At 32.9% G+C, this 22,123-nt stretch overlaps 1 protein-coding gene across 5 annotated transcripts in view; it reads right to left on the bottom strand.

The window, feature by feature from the left end:
* Positions 1-22,123, bottom strand: part of STXBP5 (syntaxin binding protein 5) — a 147,974-nt gene that overhangs the window by 56,736 nt on the left and 69,115 nt on the right. For all 5 annotated transcript variants that reach the window (XM_045544545.1, XM_045544542.1, XM_045544543.1 and 2 more), the window contains 7 exons: positions 7,726-7,880; positions 6,443-6,515; positions 3,922-4,069; positions 3,596-3,663; positions 3,284-3,324; positions 1,835-2,055; positions 1,155-1,333 (listed from right to left, as the gene is read on the bottom strand). In XM_045544545.1, the coding sequence (XP_045400501.1) occupies positions 1,155-1,333; positions 1,835-2,055; positions 3,284-3,324; positions 3,596-3,663; positions 3,922-4,069; positions 6,443-6,515; positions 7,726-7,880 (885 nt within the window). The remainder of the gene's footprint in view (positions 1-1,154; positions 1,334-1,834; positions 2,056-3,283; positions 3,325-3,595; positions 3,664-3,921; positions 4,070-6,442; positions 6,516-7,725; positions 7,881-22,123) is intronic.

Genomic DNA, 22,123 nt, shown 5'->3' with positions numbered 1-22,123 from the left:
CTAGCATCATCCCTGGTCTCTATCCACTAAATGTCAATAGCATCCCCCTTCCCCCCTGATGTGACTACGACTGTCTCCAGACATTGTCAAATGTCCTTGGGGGAGCAAAATTACTCCGGTTGAGAACCATTGGCTTAGAATACACGACCCTAAATTTTTGTAAACATGTAAAGAATGTTTTACAAATCTGTACTTTTTAAATGATTGTGATATAAAAATATCTCTTTGCCTTATCTTTGGTGTGAATGCATTCTTGATCACAGACATTCATCATGGCAACTGTTAAATTATCTACCAATAGGACTGATTTGAGCAGATCTAAAGCAAAATAAGGCAAAGCCTGGTTCTTTTAATAAATGCAAATTCTCTCTCTTACTTACCACTTTCCCTACCTCAAACCTACTACAATTTGGCTTTTGTCCCCCACTGTTCTACCGAATCTCTTTGACCTCTTCCAGAACCACGTTTCAGTCATTATCCTGATTGACTTCTCCAGAAATATAATACTTTTAATCACATAGTCTTCATGTAATTCTTGAATGATTTTAACTCTTTACTCATTGTTTTATTTTTCTGCCCATATCTTAAAAAAAATTAACCACTTAATAATATAAATTGGACAGAAAAAAGAAAACCTTATCCAATTTATCCCTGTATAAAAGCAAGATTTATCTCTGTATTTAAATTTGGAATGCTATAATAAAAGCTTTTAAATAAAGATACTATGGTGCTAGAAAAAATTCAGAAAAAGGTAAGGAAATGATTATGAAATGAGTGAGTCTTTAAGACTGAAAAAGGCCAGAATTTTCAGAGTGGTAGAAAGCAATCTTCAAATAAATCCAATCTACATATAAATCCAGACTTACTGGATTTAGAAGATTGAGTGATATATACTGGAAAGATCCATGCTGCTTTACTGAATGTTTAGAGATTAAACTGTAGTATTTTAAGGATAAAATTATAAAATGTAATCATATTCTTCATGATGCCATAGAAAAATGAGTGGGATTAACCACAGCAAAACAAAGGAAGAGCCACTCTTATGCTGCTTTGCTCCATCATAGTACAATGTTACTGTAGCTTTGCTAATACCTACAATTTATCTAAATTAAAAGAAAATACCCAAAACAACTCTGTAATTTTTTATAACTTACTTTAAGCAAGGTACATTATCACGAAGCCCATCAGATGAACTGCTACTGGTAGATGGATGAGACTGAGGAGGAATGGGCTGAGGATTGGAACCTCCCACGGGTGTTGGCAAAGGTGGTGGCTGCTCACCCTCTGGAGATTCCACATCGTTTATCTCATATAACAGTCGCACTTCAAGCATCTATCATAAAAGTAAGGCAGTTTACCTACTCCTAATAATTACTATTCATTTCATTACAATTTACAGTCTCACACACAAACCTCAGTGGAAAGAATATATTTAAAGGTAAAAATTTAGCAAGATTTCTATAGATAAGGATTTCACAGGGAAGAAAATGTTTCTGACTCAGCTTTTTAAAAATGCATGCATGTATATGCGGGAGTACACATGCACACATGCATAATTTTAGAATTTATGCCACTTCTGTTAATATCAAATTAGAGTACACTCATATTCATGTTCACTTTTCTTAAATGAAGCATACAATGTTCTTAAGGATTTAAATATTCAGTAAAAAGACATGCAAAAAATATGCTAGTTTTCACAAGAGAGAAATGGAAATGTACATACCGAGGTGCTTTAAAAAATTCTATACAAACTGACTGCCGATAGTCTTCTAAACAATCCACAAATTTAAAAATGTCAGACACTTGACACTGAAAATAATTGAGAGACTATTACCGGAATGACTTCTGTAATCACTTCCTGTTTGCTGAATCGATAAATAATGACATGCGCTGAAACTCCAGCTATGCACAACATTCTACTTTCTGGACACCAGGAGATGATCTGAATGGCATATGGATCTTCATCTACGATGTCTGTGTTTGGCCTGTCATCTTTATTTCTTGACTTTTCGAATACTTTGGATGTTTTTAGTTTATATAATACTTGTAGAGTTACTGGAAAAAATATGTTAGACATTTTAATACAGAAGAGATCAAACATAAGGTAATTTTTAATCAGTCATACTATGTACAGAAAATAGCCTATATTTATCTAAACCATATTTTCATTTCTCTGTCTATATTGTAGTAGTCTATTCTATATTTAGGTACTTTATTAATTGTTCTCATTGACCAAAAACAGCTGTACTCATTGTATTCATTAAAAAATAACCACCATCGGCCGGGCGCGGTGGCTCACTCCTGTAATCCTAGCACTCTGGGAGGCCGAGGCGGGCGGATCACTCTAGTTCAGGAGTTTGAGATCAGCCTGAGGAAGAGCGAGACCCCGTCTCTACTAAAAATAGAAACAAATTAGCTGGCCAACTAAAAATATATATAGAAAACATTAGCCGGGCATGGTGGCGCATGCCTGTAGTCCCAGCTACTCGGGAGGCTGAGGCAGTAGGATCACTTAAGCCCAGGAGTTTGAGGTTGCTGTGAGCTAGGCTGATGCCATGGCACTCACTCTAGCCCGGGCAACAGAGTGAGACTGTCCCCAAAAAAAAAAAAACCAACAACAAAAAAAACACCATCACAGATTTATGTAACCTGAAAAAAATGAGTAACAAAAAGATTTTAGGGAAAAAACATATAAATACAATGAAAATAATAAAGGTCATATTTTGTTTCCTAAAACAATTTTCTACATATTTTTTCTAGAAAAAAGTACAGTACCAATATTATGAAACACTCCTACCTAACATAATGTGTCCTGAGTTAACTGGATTCCCACTGAATACTTGCCATGTATGTTCTGCAAACATTAATCATTAAAGGCATTCTTTCCCTTTTTGCTATTATGTAACCACCAGATATACTGTGCACAGACAACACAAACTTTTGAGGTATAAGTTTAGAGTCAGACATTAAAATTATTCTAGAAATTTCTGTTGATTGGAATACATTCCTGCTTCTCCTATCTTTGAGTCAGGAAGAGGTCTGAAGAAATTTTGAAGAAAAAAATTTGAATACTTTTGTTGAGAATTATTCTTGATTTACTAATATCCTTAAGACTACTTTTAGTCTATTAAAAATTCTAAACTCATATACTTGATAAAGCAAGCATTAAATTTATAGCCTCTAAATTTCAAATTAAATGTTGGTTATGCAATATTATAAAACAGGATATATAAAAGAAATGACTGTGTAAGATATAACAAATAATAAACAATCAAATACTTACTTGCAGAAGCATCCCAGAACTTAATTGACCCATCAGCATGTCTATGGAAAGGAAGTTAAAATGTGATGAATAGAAGAAAACTACAGTCTTTCCTTATTTAAATGTATATTGTTATTTAAAAAGACAGTCCACCAAAATGAGTAAAAAGGTAAAATATCAGGGTAAATTGGTAGGTTCTTGACTGTAACTTATTTCTTGTTACATTACAACATAAAGGAAAGCTCTACTTGCCTAAAATTAAAATTCATGTAGTCTTAACCAATAATATTTAGCTATTATTGATTTATGTGGTGAAAACAGACTTTTACTTACCCTGTAATAATTATTTCTGGGTAACTTTGAGCACCCAAGCCCCAATTACCTCCATTGATGGGCCACTCCTATAAAAAAAGATCATTGTATAAAGCAACTTGCAAGCATACTGTATACATTCATATATAACATAAATCCAACCTACATATAAATCCTAAAAACACTGATGAGTTTAGAAGATTGAGCAACATAACAAAATAATGAACAACATATTTTGCTTCCAAAAATGATTTTCTATAGAAAAGGTATCAATATTATCAAACACTCCAAGGTAATAAATACAAAACACTAAAATGCAACATTGGACTGAAGCTCATGTTCAATACCTTTTTGCTGTAACCTTGACGTTTCTGTCTAGCTCCAACTGAATAAAGTGCAGGAATAAGGTCCACAGGACAATCAGCAAAGTATTCGCAACATGTAACAGGGGACTCATGTATACTCAAAGGATAGGGATTTTCAAATATAGGATATCTTTAACAACAGGAAAAAGGAGAATATTCATTAATTTAATGAATTATAATGTATGATTAATACAAAAATGAAAACTTAAAAATATAGAGATTAAATTGATTTAATTTATGTAAATAGGCAAAAAAACCCACAATTGAGGTCTTTTATAATAAAAGATGTGCAATTAGAAAAGTAAACAGAAGGCTGTAGTTGCAACTATATACCATGTGCCATACCCTAGACTAAGTGCTTAAAATAAATTATTTATCTCATTTACTTCCTTCCCCAAACTTATGCTGAAGGCATTTTACAAAGGCTTGGAGAGAATGATGTGTCAAAGGCATGCCAGCTAGCAGGTAGTAAAAACAGAATTTAAACTGTTCTCTTAACCATTAAATTATCAATATTGGATACTTCATCCTTACATCAGCAGGGCTAATACAAAGTTTCAACTCTTATCTCTCCATTAGTATGATATGTAGTCCAATATTTAATCCAGAATATTCTCTTGTTTTAGTAATAACTTAAAATAAAACTTCACCATAAATATTTCCTAGATGTAAAATTATCTTATTAAATAAAGCAAAAAATTCTTTTAAATATCATGAAATTAAAGTAGAATCCAATCAAAATATATATTTCTTTTCTGGTTTTAAAGTTCTTAGAATCAGAACAGCTACTTAAAAACTTCCAGAAAACAAGAAACTGGCTAAAAAAAATCTAAAAAGTACAAAGTGGCTGGCTAATCTGCAAAAATTAGATCAGTCTACTGCTGAAAATAAGTTTCAAAAATAGAGGAGAGAAAAATCTTTTAGAGACTGCAAAATGAACCCAACTATTACTACCCTCTTCCGCAACCAGAAGATAAAGCATAAACAACACGCATTAATAAAATGGCAAGCAACTTTTTTCTCTTTATAACACAGGTATTTCCTTAGTTCAATGATTCCATTAGTACTATACATTTAATTGACACTTTTGCTCAATAAAATGCCTAGTCACAGGTTACTTGCATAGTATGTTCTTTGACTTAAATATAACTCAGTACAGATCACATGTGAAAAGTCTCAATTATTTGAAAAACTTGCCTAAGGGGAAAAAAGAAAATCATATTAAGAATAAGTTATTCTAGGACTGTTAAATAGAAATAGTATTTTCAAATGGTCTTGTTATTTTAGAAAAGAAAAAACCCCTCACAATAGATTATTATAAGTAGCTGGTGCTAAGCTGCAGTGTATTAGGATTGCTTAAAGAGCAGGTCAAACTATTCACCTACTTCAGGGTTTCCCAATCTCAGTACTATTCACATTTTGGACCAGATAATTCCTTAATGTGGGGGACTGTCCTGTGCGTTCTGGATGTTTTGCAGCATCTCTGGCTTCTACCCACTAGATGCCAGCGGCAATACCCTCAGCCCCAATGAAAATGTCTCCACAGACATTGCCAAATATCCCCTGGGGGGGCAAATCACCCTTGATTGAGAAACACTGAAATACTGAATGGGTAAACGCAATTCAAACCATGCTTAATGATTATTTCTCAGGAGATACAAATAAATACTACAATGTGCTTACAATTCAAAGAATTTATAAGTAAACATGTTATCATCTATGACAGGAAAAGCAGAATATGGCAAATATCATGAAAAGTCACAAAGAAACTATGATAGCGATTTACAGATCTGATGGATGTACCTGGTAAAGAGAGGACAGGAAAAGCTTAAAAAAGAAAAGAAAGCTGACATTGAAAGTTATGTGGATTTTTAATAGCAGCAAAACAAGTATACTGTTTTAGCTATTGGGAATTATATAACAGAAGACATGGAAGTGTGAAGTCTGTTGAACACACAGTTCAGTGCTCCCAGGGAATAAGCCTGTGAGAAAATAGTGAGTGCAGGTTGGAAAGGACCCTGAATTCTGCCGTTTGGAGTAGCAGGCTGAGAAGGTGTTCTTAAATCAAAAAATAATAGCAAACCAAGGTTTAAAGAGGACAGTAACAAAATCGGTGCTGCATGTAAAACTGATCTGACAATGGTATGCACAATACATTGTAATAGTGAACAGAGGTAAAGAAACTAAAAGAGCTTATTTGTAAATCATGAGGAGATCAATTTTGGACATGCTGATTCCTTGGCCCCAGGATTCCAAGTGTCAGGTTGAAACATATAAAATGTCAGACATACAACAAATTTTCACTTAAAAATGTAAATTCTATGAGATCAACATTATAGAGAAATTTGAGAGATAATTAGAAATGTGGGCCTGGAGCTCTAAAAAGAGGTCAAGGTTATGGACATAAAGATAGGATTTACAAAGAAATGAAATAGCCAATCTTATGCTAAAGGGTTCTTTTTTCAACCATATACTGATAGAATTGTTCACCAAATTTTCTTACCCATTTTGTGCAAGGTCTATAAGTACTAAATCCTTTTCTAGAAGAACCACCACAGCATATGGTTCTTGAAAATCTAAAATAGGAAAATAATGCATGGACAATAGTTTTAAAAATGTAAGCAGACAGCAAATTAGATAATAAACATTTCTTGCTTGGTTTTATTTTGTTTTATTTTTCTTGAGTATTTAACATTCTGATCCTATGATACTTCATGAATGTAATTTAAAGCTAGTATATTTTAGATGAGATAAATCTGTTTAATAACTCATTCAAAATTATTTCACTTTTGTAAAAATGAGTAAAACAAGAAGCTCACAGTAACTTCTATGGTATTGGAAATTCCAGGCTGGACATATATAACAAAACCAAAATTTAAGTCTGAATACCACAAGAACAATTATTACTATTTGATCACATAGGAACACAACAGAATTCTATTATAATACTTTGATATCTTTCTTGGATGTTTTATATGTGCCTGTTAATGCCTTATATCTTTACACCTCAATAAGTTTGAAGGGAAGTAAGAAAGATTCAGACTTAAATTCCTCTTGAATCATATATGCTAGCTGTGATGGTTAATTCTGCCTGTCAACTTGTCTATGCTATGCTGCCCCCAGCTGTTTGATCAAACACCTGTCTAGAAATTGATGTGAAGGTATTTTTAGGTGTAATTAACATTTAAATAAGTAGACTTTAAGTGGATTATCCTCTGAATGAGTGGGCCTCATCCACTCAGATGAAGGCTTTTAAGGCACTGAGTAAGGTTTCCCAATGAAGAAGTAATTCTGCCTCAAGATTGAAACATAGAAAAATCATGCTTGAGATTTCAATACCCAGATCTCAGACTCAAGACAGCAACATCAACTCTTACTTGAATTTCCAGCCTGCTAGCCTGCTTTATAGATTTCAGACTTGCCAGCCCCCACAACTGTGTGAACTAATTCCTTAAAATCAATCAATTAATTAATCAATCAATCTCTGTCTCCTACAGGTTCTGCTTCTCTGAAGAACTCTAACTAATATACTATGTTATAGAATTTTAAAATATTTCCTAATGTGGATAGTGCTGTTTATCCTTCAAAGGCACTTACTACTAACATATAATACTAAATGATAGTTAACTAAAAAACTACTGAAATAAAATTTGTGAGGTTATGAATACAGCATCTCTTCCCCAGAACTAGCACAGCAGGATAAGAAAACTACTCAGACAACATATAGGCCTTTGTTTTGAATATCAGGTATCCATAGAGAATAAGTTTTAAAGTTGCAAAACTTACCATTTGGATATGGTGTTTCACATAGTGTTAGAAAATCAACAATTGAATAGTCCATTTCTAGCACAGCAGTACTTTTCCCATGCATCACTGTTAAGCAGGGTCTTCTTCCTACAGTATCATATGACAAACCTCCTGATAAAATAATAAAAGGTTCCCTGGAAATAAAATACATAGTTGGGATTATAAATAGCATAGTGAAGGCTATCTTCTTGCTGCATTATAATTTTTTTATTTAGTGAAATAACAAAATCTTAAATTTTAACAGTTTTATACATTATATATTGAATAGTCCCAAGTGGAATCTTTACTTGGATTAGGTAAGACTCGGATGAATTTCTGAAAATTAACCTGTTACATAAATGAACATTGACCATGTTCAATTCTCATACCTTCCCTTGGTCCCTAAAACTTTCTTTCACCCCCTATATAAAACTGTCATAAAATTCTCTCAGGGTTTCTGCTAAGTATCTTGAATGTACTTCCTCAACTTCCAATCCTAACTAGTCCTCAACACAAGTTCCCAGACAGAATCTTAATGCCTTGAGGCATCCACTGTATGTAATGAATTAACTTCCCAGGGATGCATCAAGAATTGTACTAACCACAAATCACCCTTGAGAGAAATGACAAAAGAGTCATTCAAATCATTTCCTGTAGGGCTTAATTTTCTGCTGGAACCTTGGCTGATACACTCTTCACACAGCTCCCATACTGTCATTTATCAGCTGTCAGCCTGACAATTCTAATTAGTCCTACAATTCTGTTAATATAATTTTCCTACTCTTTCACTATTAGTAATTATTAAATCTAAATGATTTACCTAATTTTTAAAAACTGTATTCTAAACTTCTTTTTCATATATTACAGTCTGAGTGTATTTCTGTATCTGACTTTCCATTCGTTGGCGGTGAAGTTATTTACGGTACATCATACAGATGATCTTAAATATTCTCTATGTTACTTCCTTAAATCTCTTCAATTATAATTTCTCTTAGATTGCTTTTTAATGCTTACTCTAAGGCCAGTATGTCTATCTTCCTCTTCACTCATTATTCATGATGTTACCTCCTTCTTTTCCACTTACCAAATTTTTTAAGTCTTCACATATTCTACAAGCAGGGTGTAATAATATCTAATGGTTAAAAGTGCTAGTTCTGGAGCTAAATCACCTGCAGTTAAATCTTAGCTCTGGCTTTACTTTCTGTGTGATCTTGGATAAGGTGCTTAACTTCTCTGTGCATAGTCTCCACATATATAAAATGGAGGTAAAGTGATAAGTATCTAATCTCAGACAATTCTTAATTTGGATAGTGCCTGGCCCACAGTACATCCTTAGTAAGAGTTAACTATTATTACTGCCAGTATCACCAAGTCATCCTTATCACCCATTGTGAAAATTTCCCTTAATTGTGTGTGGGGAAAAAACCATGAAACTGCTAAACATATTTACTTTTATCTAAAACAAGAATAAACTTCCCTAAAATTTAACAGGTATGAAATTTATAAGTGAATATAAATAATATGGCAAATAACTAAATTGTTTATAATACTTAAACATTTTACATACTTAAAATATATAAAATGTGTATATGTGTTTATATATATTTTTGTAAAACAACACTCTTATGTATGCTTTATTTTTTTTCAAAAGCACTTATCACTAAGAATTTATTTATTTTGTCTATTGTTTTTCATATCAAAATGTATGCTCTATGAGGGCAGGGGTTTTGTGCATTTTGTTCATTGCTGTATGTATATAAAACAGTACCTGGAACAGCACCTGCCACATAGTAGGTACTAATTAAATATTTTTTCAAATCAGTAAATGAACGAATAGAAATGTGTGTTACACTAACCATTCTCTAGCTTACTATCATTTAGATTTAGCTAAATTCCAGTACAAAGCTTAACATTTTATTATGAATAGAACCACACCCATACATTCATCATTTCAAAATGTCAGCACACTTTGATTATTCTGATTGGGGTCAGGAAATTATCTTTAATTTTCTTCCACTTTTTATCACATACAATGAATAAACAGAATATATCCCCTCTCTTCTAAATCTTGGAATACAATATTTAACTGAATAAAAAATACCAGGAATAGGGATGAGGAGACCAACAGGGAACTATTAATAATACTTGTTAAATTTTTACAAAGTGGGAGACCTGGACCAGTTATTCCATATGTAGTATTTCAAGAACAGTTGATAAGTGTGTTTTTATATATAACCCTTTTTTAAAAAAACAAACAAACAAACAAAAGCAAACAGTGTTATTAATGTCAGAACCATCAACAGAGAGATGACAGTTGAGTTACTTTACAGAATAAAATGTCCAAAAAGCAACTATGGAGATCAAACTACGTAGGTGACCAGTGTATAGTCTTAGCACTATGGCAACTGGGTTGGTTTTCCTGGAAGGCAAATAATTTTTTGTTCCATGGCTTTTAAGCTGACGGTACTTCTTTTCTGAACTAAGGAGGAAAAAAAATAAATTAGAAAAAAGGAAACAGTTTGAAAGGAATGCCAATTGACCTAGTGCCAAGGTAATTTTCCTTTGCATAAGAATAAAACCTTGCCAAATCCAGCAATAAATGCCTTTATTTTTAAATATATATATTTTTTGCTATCTTATGGGCTGTTTCTTTACAATTGTCTGTCTCATTGCCAGGCAAGAACCACCCAACCTATTAGCTCCTACAGGTTGTAGTTTTTTCATTATAATGCCCCGAAATTTAAACAGTAGATATTAATGAATATTTTCCAAGAAGAAATTGGCCCAAAATACAATGGTAGAATCAAGTTAAATATTTTAGCCCTACATAAGAACAATTATAAAGATTCAAAATTTTTGTTGGTGTTTGGAATTTTATTAAAAGTTCTACGGATCTAGATTACTTCTAGGTAATACACAAGTTATGGAGGAGGTGAATATTTAATTTTCTTTTTTTAAATAAAAAAGGAAGCCTTTTTAATGTGATAGGAAGGTCTACAGGTAATATAACTTTTATTCTATTACTTTAAGAAGAATTTTAGTAGAATCCCTTTTAATATTGTACGTTAACCAAGGCTCTCATTTTGGAAGACATCCAGGTTACGGAGATGTCAATTTGGAAGTTTTATGATTTGATTGGATTTTTCATGAGGCCAGACACTTCATGGAGTGTATATACTTTTTGTCAATGATTAACCTCTCCAGGTCTGCCTTGACAATAGGTTTGGCTGAAGCTATGTTTTCATTTGAAGCCCTCTTTACTTAAAATAGCCATCTGTATCTAAAAAGCCATTTGTATAACTCATTTTCTTAACCTATTCATTCACTCAAGTATCTTTGAGCACCTGTGTTCCTGCGAATAACATGTTTAGTATAGGCAAACAATTAATACATTGTAGTATGTCTTATGAAGAAAATAAAACAAGCAAGAGTGGTAGGCTGGCCCGAGGGGTTGCGGTAAGATAGCACAGTCAGGACAGGCCCTGAAAGTGATGGTAGGTGAGCTTGGACCAGATGAATAGGAGCCAGCCACTCAAAGAGCTTGGATTTGGGGAGAAGAGGTCCACTCCAGGCAGCAGGAGTAGCCATTGCAAAGACTCCAAGCCAGAAATGCGTGGAGTGCACCCAAGAAACTAAAAGGCCAGTGGGTTTGTGGCACAGCGAGTAAGGCAGCGCACGGTAATGGATGGAAAGGACTCTCAATCTTGCAAACATATCCTGTTTAGTCTGTTAGGCTCTCTAGAATCTGTCTCCTTTTCAGCTCCACAATTACTTTAGTTCTGGCCTTTATCATCTGTGGCTTATGTCATTAAAATAGCATTTGGACAAGTTGTTCACTGACTGAGATATACTTGCCCTCATTTTCTGTTTGGCTAATTCCTGTTTTACCTTAAAAATTCAATCCAATCATTACCTCCTCAGAAAAACTTTTCCTGAACCAACCACTCAGAGTTAGGGGAAACTACTGCATACCTCTACCCTGCATTTACCACACTGAACTGTCATGGTTTATCTACTTTCCCTCTGCTTATTTTACCTCTGTGTCACTAAACTCTAACTAGGTACCCCTAAAGTGTGTGTCAAAGACACATTTTAAATACCACTAAACCTGCAGCTGAACTGATCACTGCCTCAGCAGACTTAATGCATTGGAAATGCTGAAGCATGGGGCCCAGCATCTCAGGCGATTCTAGTGCATGGCCAGATTTGGGAGATGCTGCCTAAAGCTGTTTGAAATCTAACTGTTGTGCCATTCTGATACTCTCCCTGCATAATTAGTACTTCTACCATGTTATTCACTACCTCTACATATTTTAAAAATGGGGATTTAAGTTCTAAATAGACAATATGCTATTGTCTATATTACTAATTGCATTACCAAATTGTCAACAATTTTTTTTGAAATGGAAATATATACTTCTGTTTTAGAGCGAACACTTAATAACTATTTATTTGGTGAGTAGAATTAGCTCTTGAAAGCCACCTGGTAACCAACACCTAAACTGTATCACTCTAATCCCAGTGCTTAGCACAAAGTTCAAAGACATTCAGATTTACTAAATGAATGAACAAATAATGATTTTTACAAGACCCCATATCAAATTCTGAAAATTCTTAGTTCAAATTGCAAATGTAAATTATTAATATCTAAACTGAATAGTCTAATGTAAATCTATGCTCTCATACTTTACATCAAATTATTTTCATGAAAAATAAAATTTAAAAGTTTAGATTTATTTTGATGATAGCATGTCAGGTAGAATATGTTCATGTGCATAAATGGTTAGAATGAAAAACAACCTTGTGAAGCACACTAAAAATGTATGAATAAATTCTTTCTACTAGGACAATGGTTTCAAAAATTTGACTTTATATCTTCTTTCTGGTTGTGTAAAAGAAAAACATCTGACTTTAATATAAACGCTGAGAAGAAAAAATATATAAAATTTAAAATATCAGGAGATGAATCAGAAGCACTTGTCTAATCACATGATGTTAGTCTCGAGACTAACTAGTTTTTCAAACTCTGTGGTCAGGAACTTCTTTTAATTTTTAATTTGTTGCAAATCTATGCTTTTGTAAAACAAACACACACCCAAAAAACTGTGCATGTGTATATAAATGTTTCAGCAACATCAAATGGCATTAAAGTTTCTACATTCTTACCCTTGATTTCTGTACTTACTTAGTCTCAGACCAGTTAGCAGACAGGAACCATTCACAGGTCATACTTTGAGCAGCACTAGTCTAGTATGCACAAAGTTGAAACTTCTAATAATATTACTTGACTTACCCTATCACTTATCGGGTGGCAGGGGAGAATGTAAGGATATTATCAAGGATCTCACTACAAGGCCCCATCCCCCTCACACTCTCTGAAACAACAAAACTCCACAGATGGGTGTGTCTGGGTAGGGAGGCCAATCCCCAAAACTACTTTTTGACAAAAATAGAAAACTAATGCTTAGTCATGACAAGTTTTCTTCAGGGTCCTTTTTGAACTAAAAGGGGAAATGAGAGGGTAGAATAATAATAAATCATTATGATAATTAAGTTAGTATGGAATATACAAAAAAGCACGCTGGGTGAGAGCTCAAGCTTTGAAAGCAGACATCTGTGCTCAAATCCCAGCTCTATTACTTGGTATTTATGAAGACTGAACTTTTTAATCTTTGGTTTTCTTTTCAGTAAAATCTATCTACCTCATAAGATTATTGTGAGGATTAAATGACATAATATACAAATTGTTTAGTACAGTGCTCAGTACAAAATACGTTCTCAGAATGTACCTGTTATTTTACTAGCACGATGATGATGATATTCCAGTGTCTAAAGGTTCAGATTTGTAACTTTGTCAATTTTAAAAGGACCACCTGGAATTAGGCTAGCCATCTTGAAACCATGTTTCCTAGTGACCAATCCCAATATTCTCTCATTAATACAAATAAAGATTTGGGCTCGGGAAAAAAATAAAGGAACAAAATATAGATAAGTTCCTATTCATTTAAAGACCAATTTAAAATAATAATATAGCTTTGGTAGAGCGGATTCAAATAGTATAGTATCTGAATACAATGTTAGGATTTTAATATAATTTTATGTTAAATGTTTTGTCTACATAATTTTTGTTATGCTAAATTAAATTGTTATATCAATTGGATCTAATTTATACCCCTTTTAGGTATCAAAAATGTTAAATCCAAAAACATTTCCTTTTGTACAGCTCTTCTAAATTGCTGTGTAATATACAATAGCAATGTTCAGAGTGTGGCCTGTGGACCCCTAGGGTTTCCCTGCACCCTTTCAAAATGTTTGTGAAGGCAAAACTATTTTCATTATGATATTAAGACATTACTTGCCTTTTCACTGTGTTAATATCTAAACAAAAGTAACAGTAGGTGGATAAAATATCTTGGCATCTCAGCATTAATCAAAGTAGTAGCACCTGACCACTCACTGTAATCTTCATTGCCACAAATTAAAAAGGTCCCCCCCCTACATTTTTGAATGTCCTTGATGAAGCAATAAAATGACTAATTTCAAATCTTGATCCTTGACATGTCTTTTTAATACGTGCTGACAAAATGAGAAGTATGCTAAAGCACTTATGTATGCATCATAGTTAGACAGCTATGTCTAGAAAAGCATTTGTGCAATCATTTGAGTGAATCAAGTGAACTAGCTGCTATTATTTTTCCTTAAAAGAATGACAAACTATCACTATTTATGCTTGGATAATTGACAGACATATTCTTCAAAATGCATTAAATCTGTCATTTTAATAAAAACAACTGACATTATTTGCTTACAGTGATAAAATCTAGCCTTTTAGGTAAAAATCAGAATATTGGAAAACTATAATAATATCTGCCATATTGAGCTTGACAGTTTCCCAATACTTAAAGACTTTCCTAATGAGACTGGTGGTGATATTAACAATTTGTTTTTATATTATATAATGAAATGTGTCAACATTCATTGACAGTACAGATAAATCAATGGATTTTCATGAAACAAAGTATAAACATTTTATTGATATGGATTCAGATTTCACACTATAACTACATTTTAAGAAACTATCACCAAGTTTTGGTATAGTATCAAAGAATATTTACAATTATTTTAGAAGTCTAACTATCTGTGTAAGGCTGGATTTTCTTCGTAGACTTCAATTAAAACAACATGTCCAAAAAGACTAAATGTAGAAGTAGATCTGAGAATCTAGCCATAGCCTATCATACTAGACTTTAAAGTGATTTGCAAAAGTAAAACACATCAACTGTCTCATTATTTTTTGGGTTTAAGAAATAAAGTTATTTAAAATTACGTTGCTTACATTAACATTCAAATAATTTCTATTATTATTATTATTTTATTTTATTTTTTTTTGAGACAGAGTCTCACTCTGTTGCCTGGGCTAGAGTGAGTGCCGTGGCGTCAGCCTAGCTCACAGCAACCTCAAACTCCTGGGCTCAAGCGATCCTCCTGCCTCAGCCTCCCGAGTAGCTGGGACTACAGGCATGAGCTACCATGCCCGGCTAATTTTTTCTATATATATTTTTAGCTGTCCAAATCATTTCTTTCTATTTTTAGTAGAGGCAGGGTCTCGCTCTTGCTCAGGCTGGTCTCGAACTCCTGAGCTCAAATGATCCGCCCGCCTCGGCCTCCCATAGTGCTGGGATTACAGGCGTAAGCCACCGCGCCGGGCCAAAGAATTTCTATTATTATTTTTAAGGTAAATTAATAAATATCAAATAATTCTAAACTTTATATGTAATGTGGTAAATATAAAACCCATATAAATAAAAGCTCTTTGGAGTTCTCAATAATTAATGTAAGGGGTCCCGAAATCAATTTGAGGACTGCTGGTATGCAACTAAAATCAAATACACACAAAAGAAAATCTGCAATAATGACAGGTTTCATTTTCATAAAAGTTATAATAATTATAGTTATTGAAAGATTCTACAACAGGGTATTATAATTATTAATAATAAAGATAATGATTATGGTCTTAAGTTTATTAAAAGGGATTCTATTAGTACCATGCAAAGAAATAAAATGGTATCCTTCTCTAAATTGTCATTTCCTGAAACCACTAATGTAGTGACAAATATTTCTGGATACCCTCATGATTTCTTTGCACACTGCCTACACTTTAGTTTTCCTTAATGATTGGAGAATTTGGGTTATTTATCATTAGACCTCTAACATCTGAGATCCTCATTTAAAAGTCTGACTCACAAGCCACAGTTGGAAATAAGGGTAAAGGGAGAATCCATGAATTTTTAAGTCATCTCAATTATGGAAGGGAAAAAAGATCTCAGGAAACCTTCTCCACTTTGGAGGCAGAAACTTGCTTAACTGCCTCTATAAACTGAAAGTTTCACAAGCATTCATAACTTTTGAGGAATTACGGTATTTTTTGTAACCAGTAAAGCCTGATAGTCATAACAAAAGCTACTATGACGAAGTTGTCATGTCTTTGGCAACACAGCTTTTCTCTACCTGTGCTTTGTAGAACTAAGTGTTTAAGTTAAAATAGAAAGGAAAACAAATGTTAAGCATCAAAATGATAACTCAATGAGATAAAGACAAAGAGTTTGGTAGACCTATCCAAACTATAACCAATTCCACAAAAATTATGCTTTGGAATTTCTATTTATTACAGTCTTAAAATGCAGATTCATTGGAATGCATGAGATTTATAAGGCTATAATAGCAATTCATATCACTCTATTATTTTGGGTTTTCTCTAGTATCAATATAAGAAGAGTTATGTATCAATTGGGCATTGTTTAATAAAAGAAATCTAAAATCTTTAAAGTAGACTTTACATGAGGAATTAAGTTAAATAGACCATCTAGAGGTTCACATTGTTACAAGCATGATTTCAAAGCTCACCTATGAGAGAACATTTCATAGTTTTCAAAATCATTTACTGTAGACAACATTTTACATGAACATCAATTGATCCCTGCCGTCTAGAAAGACGAAATCTACATTATATAAACTGATATCAAATGTATGATAAACAGCCAAGTAAAAGTAATAGAACAATCAGTGAACCACCACTAAGATATTCAGTCTACGTATAGATCAAAAGTGAAAGCATTTTAGGGATGGAAAAATACAGATTAGGATGACTAATGATGAGAAACCTATCCTTTGGTTAGTTTGAACAATCTATAAAGTTTTAATGATGTTCCAGAGAAGCAATTTAGATCATGAAGGCACAGGTATAAAAGAGGAGAGCGTGGGAAAGGTCAGAATGAAATTCAGTAGTAGGAAAAGTAGTATGAATAAATCAGAGGCAGTATAAGAAGGAGATATCTGAATAGCTTAACAAATAACATAATTTTCAAAGCTACTTTTGAAATGAAACCATCTCCTTTTTATAAATAGTACCTATTAAAATCAGTACAAGGTTTTAAACTCTACTTTAGGATTTCAGAAACGGAAGAATTGTTACCAAGAGAATATCAACCACTAACATACTAATTTTGTTAAATTCATAGTTTCTAGATACAGGGGCACAAACAAGTATATGAATTATTTTTGGTGTCTGTCAAAATATAAATACTTACCTGAAGGACTACTTGCAAAAAATAAAATTGGCAAGTTTCTATAAATCATTGCTGCTTTGTGTACTAGTAGAAACAAATTAACCTGAACCCCTATTATCACAGCAGATTGCCCTTCCAGTAAGAGCAGTCATTTAGAGGTTCACATTGTAGTTAGTTACAGTATTTAAGGTAATTCTAAAGCATAAATGCTGATTTTTAAGGTACTAAATTGACAAAATAAAACAAAAAATAATCCTATATTGCTGAGATTATTGGTGAAATTGTTATATTTTATACTCAGTTCTTTAAAGTATATAAAGACACTTTTGAAAAGCAATAGGGCAATTTGTCAAGAGACATAGAAACCTTTTTCCCTCAAAATTTCACCACTGGAAATTGACCTTAAAGCAATAATTTAATAGAAGATTTTCACTACTGTACTATCTAGAACATCAAAAAAGAAAATATGTTCACTCCTATATTTTTATCTATAATACAAAAAACCTGATTATCTGTAATATCAAAAAAGCTTAATGTTCAACTAAAGGGAAGGATGAGTGTCTGAGTAAAGTACACAACTCTTAAATTATTAAAATGGCAAACTGATATGCTCTAAGAATATAATAAGTAAAAATTGATATATATCTGAAAACTCAGGGAAAGTGAACAAATAGAAAAAATGTTTAGAATGGTGGAATTACAGAAAATACGCTTCTGTCCCCAGAATTTTATTTAATGTCATACTTATGATTTTTTATAACCTAGATATCCCCCTAAACTCCTCAGAGAATAAAATAATCAGTGGTTAAAAATGAGATTCATATAATATATAATTAATATGATTAATATAATTATGACTAATTATATACTTTAAAAAAAGAATGCATTTTCCCCTGAAATACCGTGAAAATAATTTGCCAATTTCAAATGTCAGTTCCATATCTGTCACTAAATTCTGTATTAAAGTTTTGCTAAAATATAGTTTATGCTGAAGAATTTTCTGCTCCCTGGGCCATTAAAGACTAACTATACAGATTAAGTTAGAATATTAATATGATTCATCCACTCAACAAGCATTTACAAAGTGCTTACTTTGTGCCAGTTTCATTAAAAAGGAAGTGCAGTGTGATTAAGTGTACAGACTCAATTAAACCTGGGCTCTGCCTCTTAGTAGTTGTATGACCTTTGGCAAATCACTCAATTTCTCTGATTTAGTTTCCTAATCTCTAAAACGGGGATAATAGTAATACCTACCTCATAAGGTTGCTGGTAAGATTAAATAAATTAATGTGTAAAGCACTTAAATAGAGTCTGGCACATAGTAAGTGCAGCATAAGTATTAATAGATATAGTTAAAAAAGAACACTCTACAGGCAGGAAGGAAAAACTTCTACAAGAGTGTAAGAGTAAACCTGTGTTCTGGGAGAAACAACAACTATGTACGCAGAGGAGTTTGCTTTTAAGTTTCAGAGAGTTAGGATTCTCTCATTTGAAACAAGGCCCCGGTGGCAGTGGAGAAAACTCGCGGTAGCAAGACTTTTAGATTTTTCAGAACCAGACTATCACAAATGTACCCTGGGTTTTTATTATAATCTGGGCTTTTTCAAATTTTTATATGAGTAATTCACCTACCGCTTTTAGTCCGCATATAAAATTAAAATTTCAGAAATCATCTTACCTTCTAAACCTATTAAAAACAAATATCAGCACCATGGGGTAAACAAACAAACACAAAAACCTAACTACTTTTCCTTAAAGATAAACTTATAGGTATCATGGGCATGTAAGTACATACCTGTCTGGAATCAACAAAAATACAGCCTGTTGCCTAATTTTGTATGCCCTGCAAACTAAGAATTGCTTTTACATTTTTAAATACTTGAAAAAATCATATAAATGATACTTCATGACACATGAAAATTATACGAAATTCAAATTTCAGTGTCCATAAATAGTTTCACTGGAACACAGCTGCATTCATTCATTTCTGTATTGAGTATAGCTGCTTTGAGGTTACAAAGGCAGAGTTGAGTAGCTGCAACAGAGAGCATGTGGCTTGCAAAAGCTAAAATATTTGCTACATGGCTTTTTTCAAAAGTTTACCATAGTATGTGTTTGCCATAATATGTGTTATGATGAAAAGGAATAAATTAATATCTTAGTTGTGATTCTCCAAATGTGACTAGACTGCCATATTTAACCATAATAATACTCACTTTTATTTTACTTTTTCTTTTCTATCTTTAAATGACACAATAACTGTACATATTCATGGGTCAATTTGATTTTTTGATAAATACACACATTGTGTGATGATCAAATCAGGTTAATTAGCATATACATCACCTCAAACATTTATCTTTTTTTTTTGCGGTGGGAACATACAAAATGTTTTCTTCTAGATATTTTGATATATATTAAATAATACCTTATTGTTGAGTATAGTCACCCTACTGTGCAGTAGAACCCCAGAACTCACTCTTCCTTTCTAACTTGTCACTTTGTACCCACTAACAATCCTCTCCCCATTATCCCCTCCTTCTGTTCTCCCCAGTCTCTGGCAACTGCTGTTCTATTCACTACTTCTATGAGATCAACTTTGTTAGATTCCACATCTGAGTGAGAACATGTGGCATTTGTCTTTCAGTGTCTGGCTTATTTCACTTAACATAATGTTCTTCAGGTTCATCCATATTGTTACAAATGACAAGATTTCATTATTTTTTACGGCTGATTAGTATTCTACTATGTATATATAACACATTTTCTTTAACCATTTGTCCATTGTTGGGACACTTAGGCTGATCCTGTATCTTGGTTATCATGAATAGTGTTGCAATAAACATGGGAGTGTAAATATCTCTTTGACATACTGAATTCATTTCCTTCAGATATATATGCCCAGTAGTGGGATTGCTGGATTATACAGTAGTTGTATTTTAATTGATTAACATCCATACTGGTTTTCATAATGTCTGTACTAATTTACATTCCCACCAACAATGTACAAGAGGGTTCCCTTTTCTCCACATCCTCACCAATACTTATCTTTTGTCTTTTTTGATAATTGCCATAATAACTGCAGTGAGGTGATATTTTATTATAGTTTTGATTTGTATTTCCCTGATTAGTGATGCTGAGCATTTTTTAATATACTTTTTGGCATCTGTATGTCTTCCTTTGAGAAATGTCTATTACAACCTTTTGTCCATTTTTTAACCAGATCATTTGTTTTGTTGTTATTGAGTTCAGTATTTTATGTATTCTGGATATTAACTCTTTGTCAGATGTATAGTTTATAAATATTTTCTCACATTCTGTAGGTTGTCTTTTCACTCTGTTGATTGTTTCCTTTGCTGTGCAGAAGCTTTTTAGTTTGATGTAATCCCATTTGTCTATTTTGGCTTTCGCCACCTGTGCTTTTGAGGCCTTATGCAAAAAATCTTTGCCCAGATCAATGTCAAGAAGAATTCTCCATGTGTTCTTTTAGTAGTTCATGGTTTCAGGTCTTATTATAAGTCTAATCCATTTTGAGGTGAATTTTGTATATGGAGAAAGATCGGGGTCCAGTTTCATTCTCCTGCATGTGGATAACCAATTTTCTCAGCACCATTTACTGAAGAGCATGTCCTTTCCCTAATGTGTGTTCTTGGCATCTTTGTTTAAAATCAGTTGGCTGTAGATGCATAGATTTATTTCTGGGTTCTCTATTCTGTTCCATTCGTATGTGTCTCTGTTTTTATGCTGTTTTGGCTAGCTTGGTAGCATATTTTGAAGTTAGGTAGCATTATGTCTCTAGCTGTTTTCTTTTCTTTTTTTTTCTTTTGTTTTTGCCTAAAAAGTGCTTTGGCTATTTGGAGACTTTTGTGGGTCCATGTACATTTTATATATATTTTTTCTATTCCTGTGAAAAATGTCATTGATACACTAACAGGAATTACACTATATCTGTAGACTGCTTTGGGTAGTATAGATAGTTTAACAATATTAATTCTCCCAATCCATGAAAAAACCATACCTTTCCATTTATTTGTTCTCTTCAATATTTTTCATCAATGTTTTATAGTTTTCAGTGTCTTGATCTTTCACTTCCTGTCAGCTAGAATGTTCTATGAATGTTCATTAGGTCTATCTGGTCTAGAGTGCAGCTTAAATCTGTTCTTTGTTGATTTTCTGTCTAAATGAACATTCTTCCATCCATTACTGAAAGTACAGTGTTGAATTCCCCTACTATTATTACATCACAGTGTATCTTTCCCTTCAGATCTAATATTTGCTTTAGATATTTGGGTCCTCAATGTTGTGTGCATATTTATTTATAATTGTTATATCCTCATGCTGAATCAATCCCTTATTATATAATGACCTTCTTCTCTTTTTACAGTTTTCAACTTAAAATCTATCTTACCTGATATAAGTATAGCTATTCCTGCTTATTTCTGTTTTCTATTTGCATGGAATATCTTTTTCCATCCCTTCACTTCCACTCTATGTGTATTCTTATAGGTGAAATGAGTCTAATTTCAGGCAACATATAGTTAAATATTGTTATCTACATCTTTTAATTTGGGAATTTATTAATAATCCACTTATACTCAAGGTAATTATTGATAGGTAAGGACTTACTCATGTCATTTGTTAGCTGTTTTCTGGTTGTTTTATAGATCCTTTGTTTCTTTCTTCCTCTCTTCTTGTTTAGCTTTGGGCTTTGATGGTTTGCTGTGGTGTTAAGCTTTGATTCCTTTCACTTTCTCATTTGTGTATCTGCTGCAATTTCTTTCTTTGTGGTTATCATGGGCTAACATAAAGAATCCTGTAGTTAGACTATTTTA

The sequence above is a fragment of the Lemur catta genome, chromosome 2 (genome assembly GCF_020740605.2).
Source record: "Lemur catta isolate mLemCat1 chromosome 2, mLemCat1.pri, whole genome shotgun sequence".
NCBI classification, from domain to species: Eukaryota; Metazoa; Chordata; class Mammalia; order Primates; family Lemuridae; genus Lemur; species Lemur catta.
Note: the sequence above shows the minus strand (reverse complement) of the source record. Positions and strands in the feature narration are given on the sequence as shown.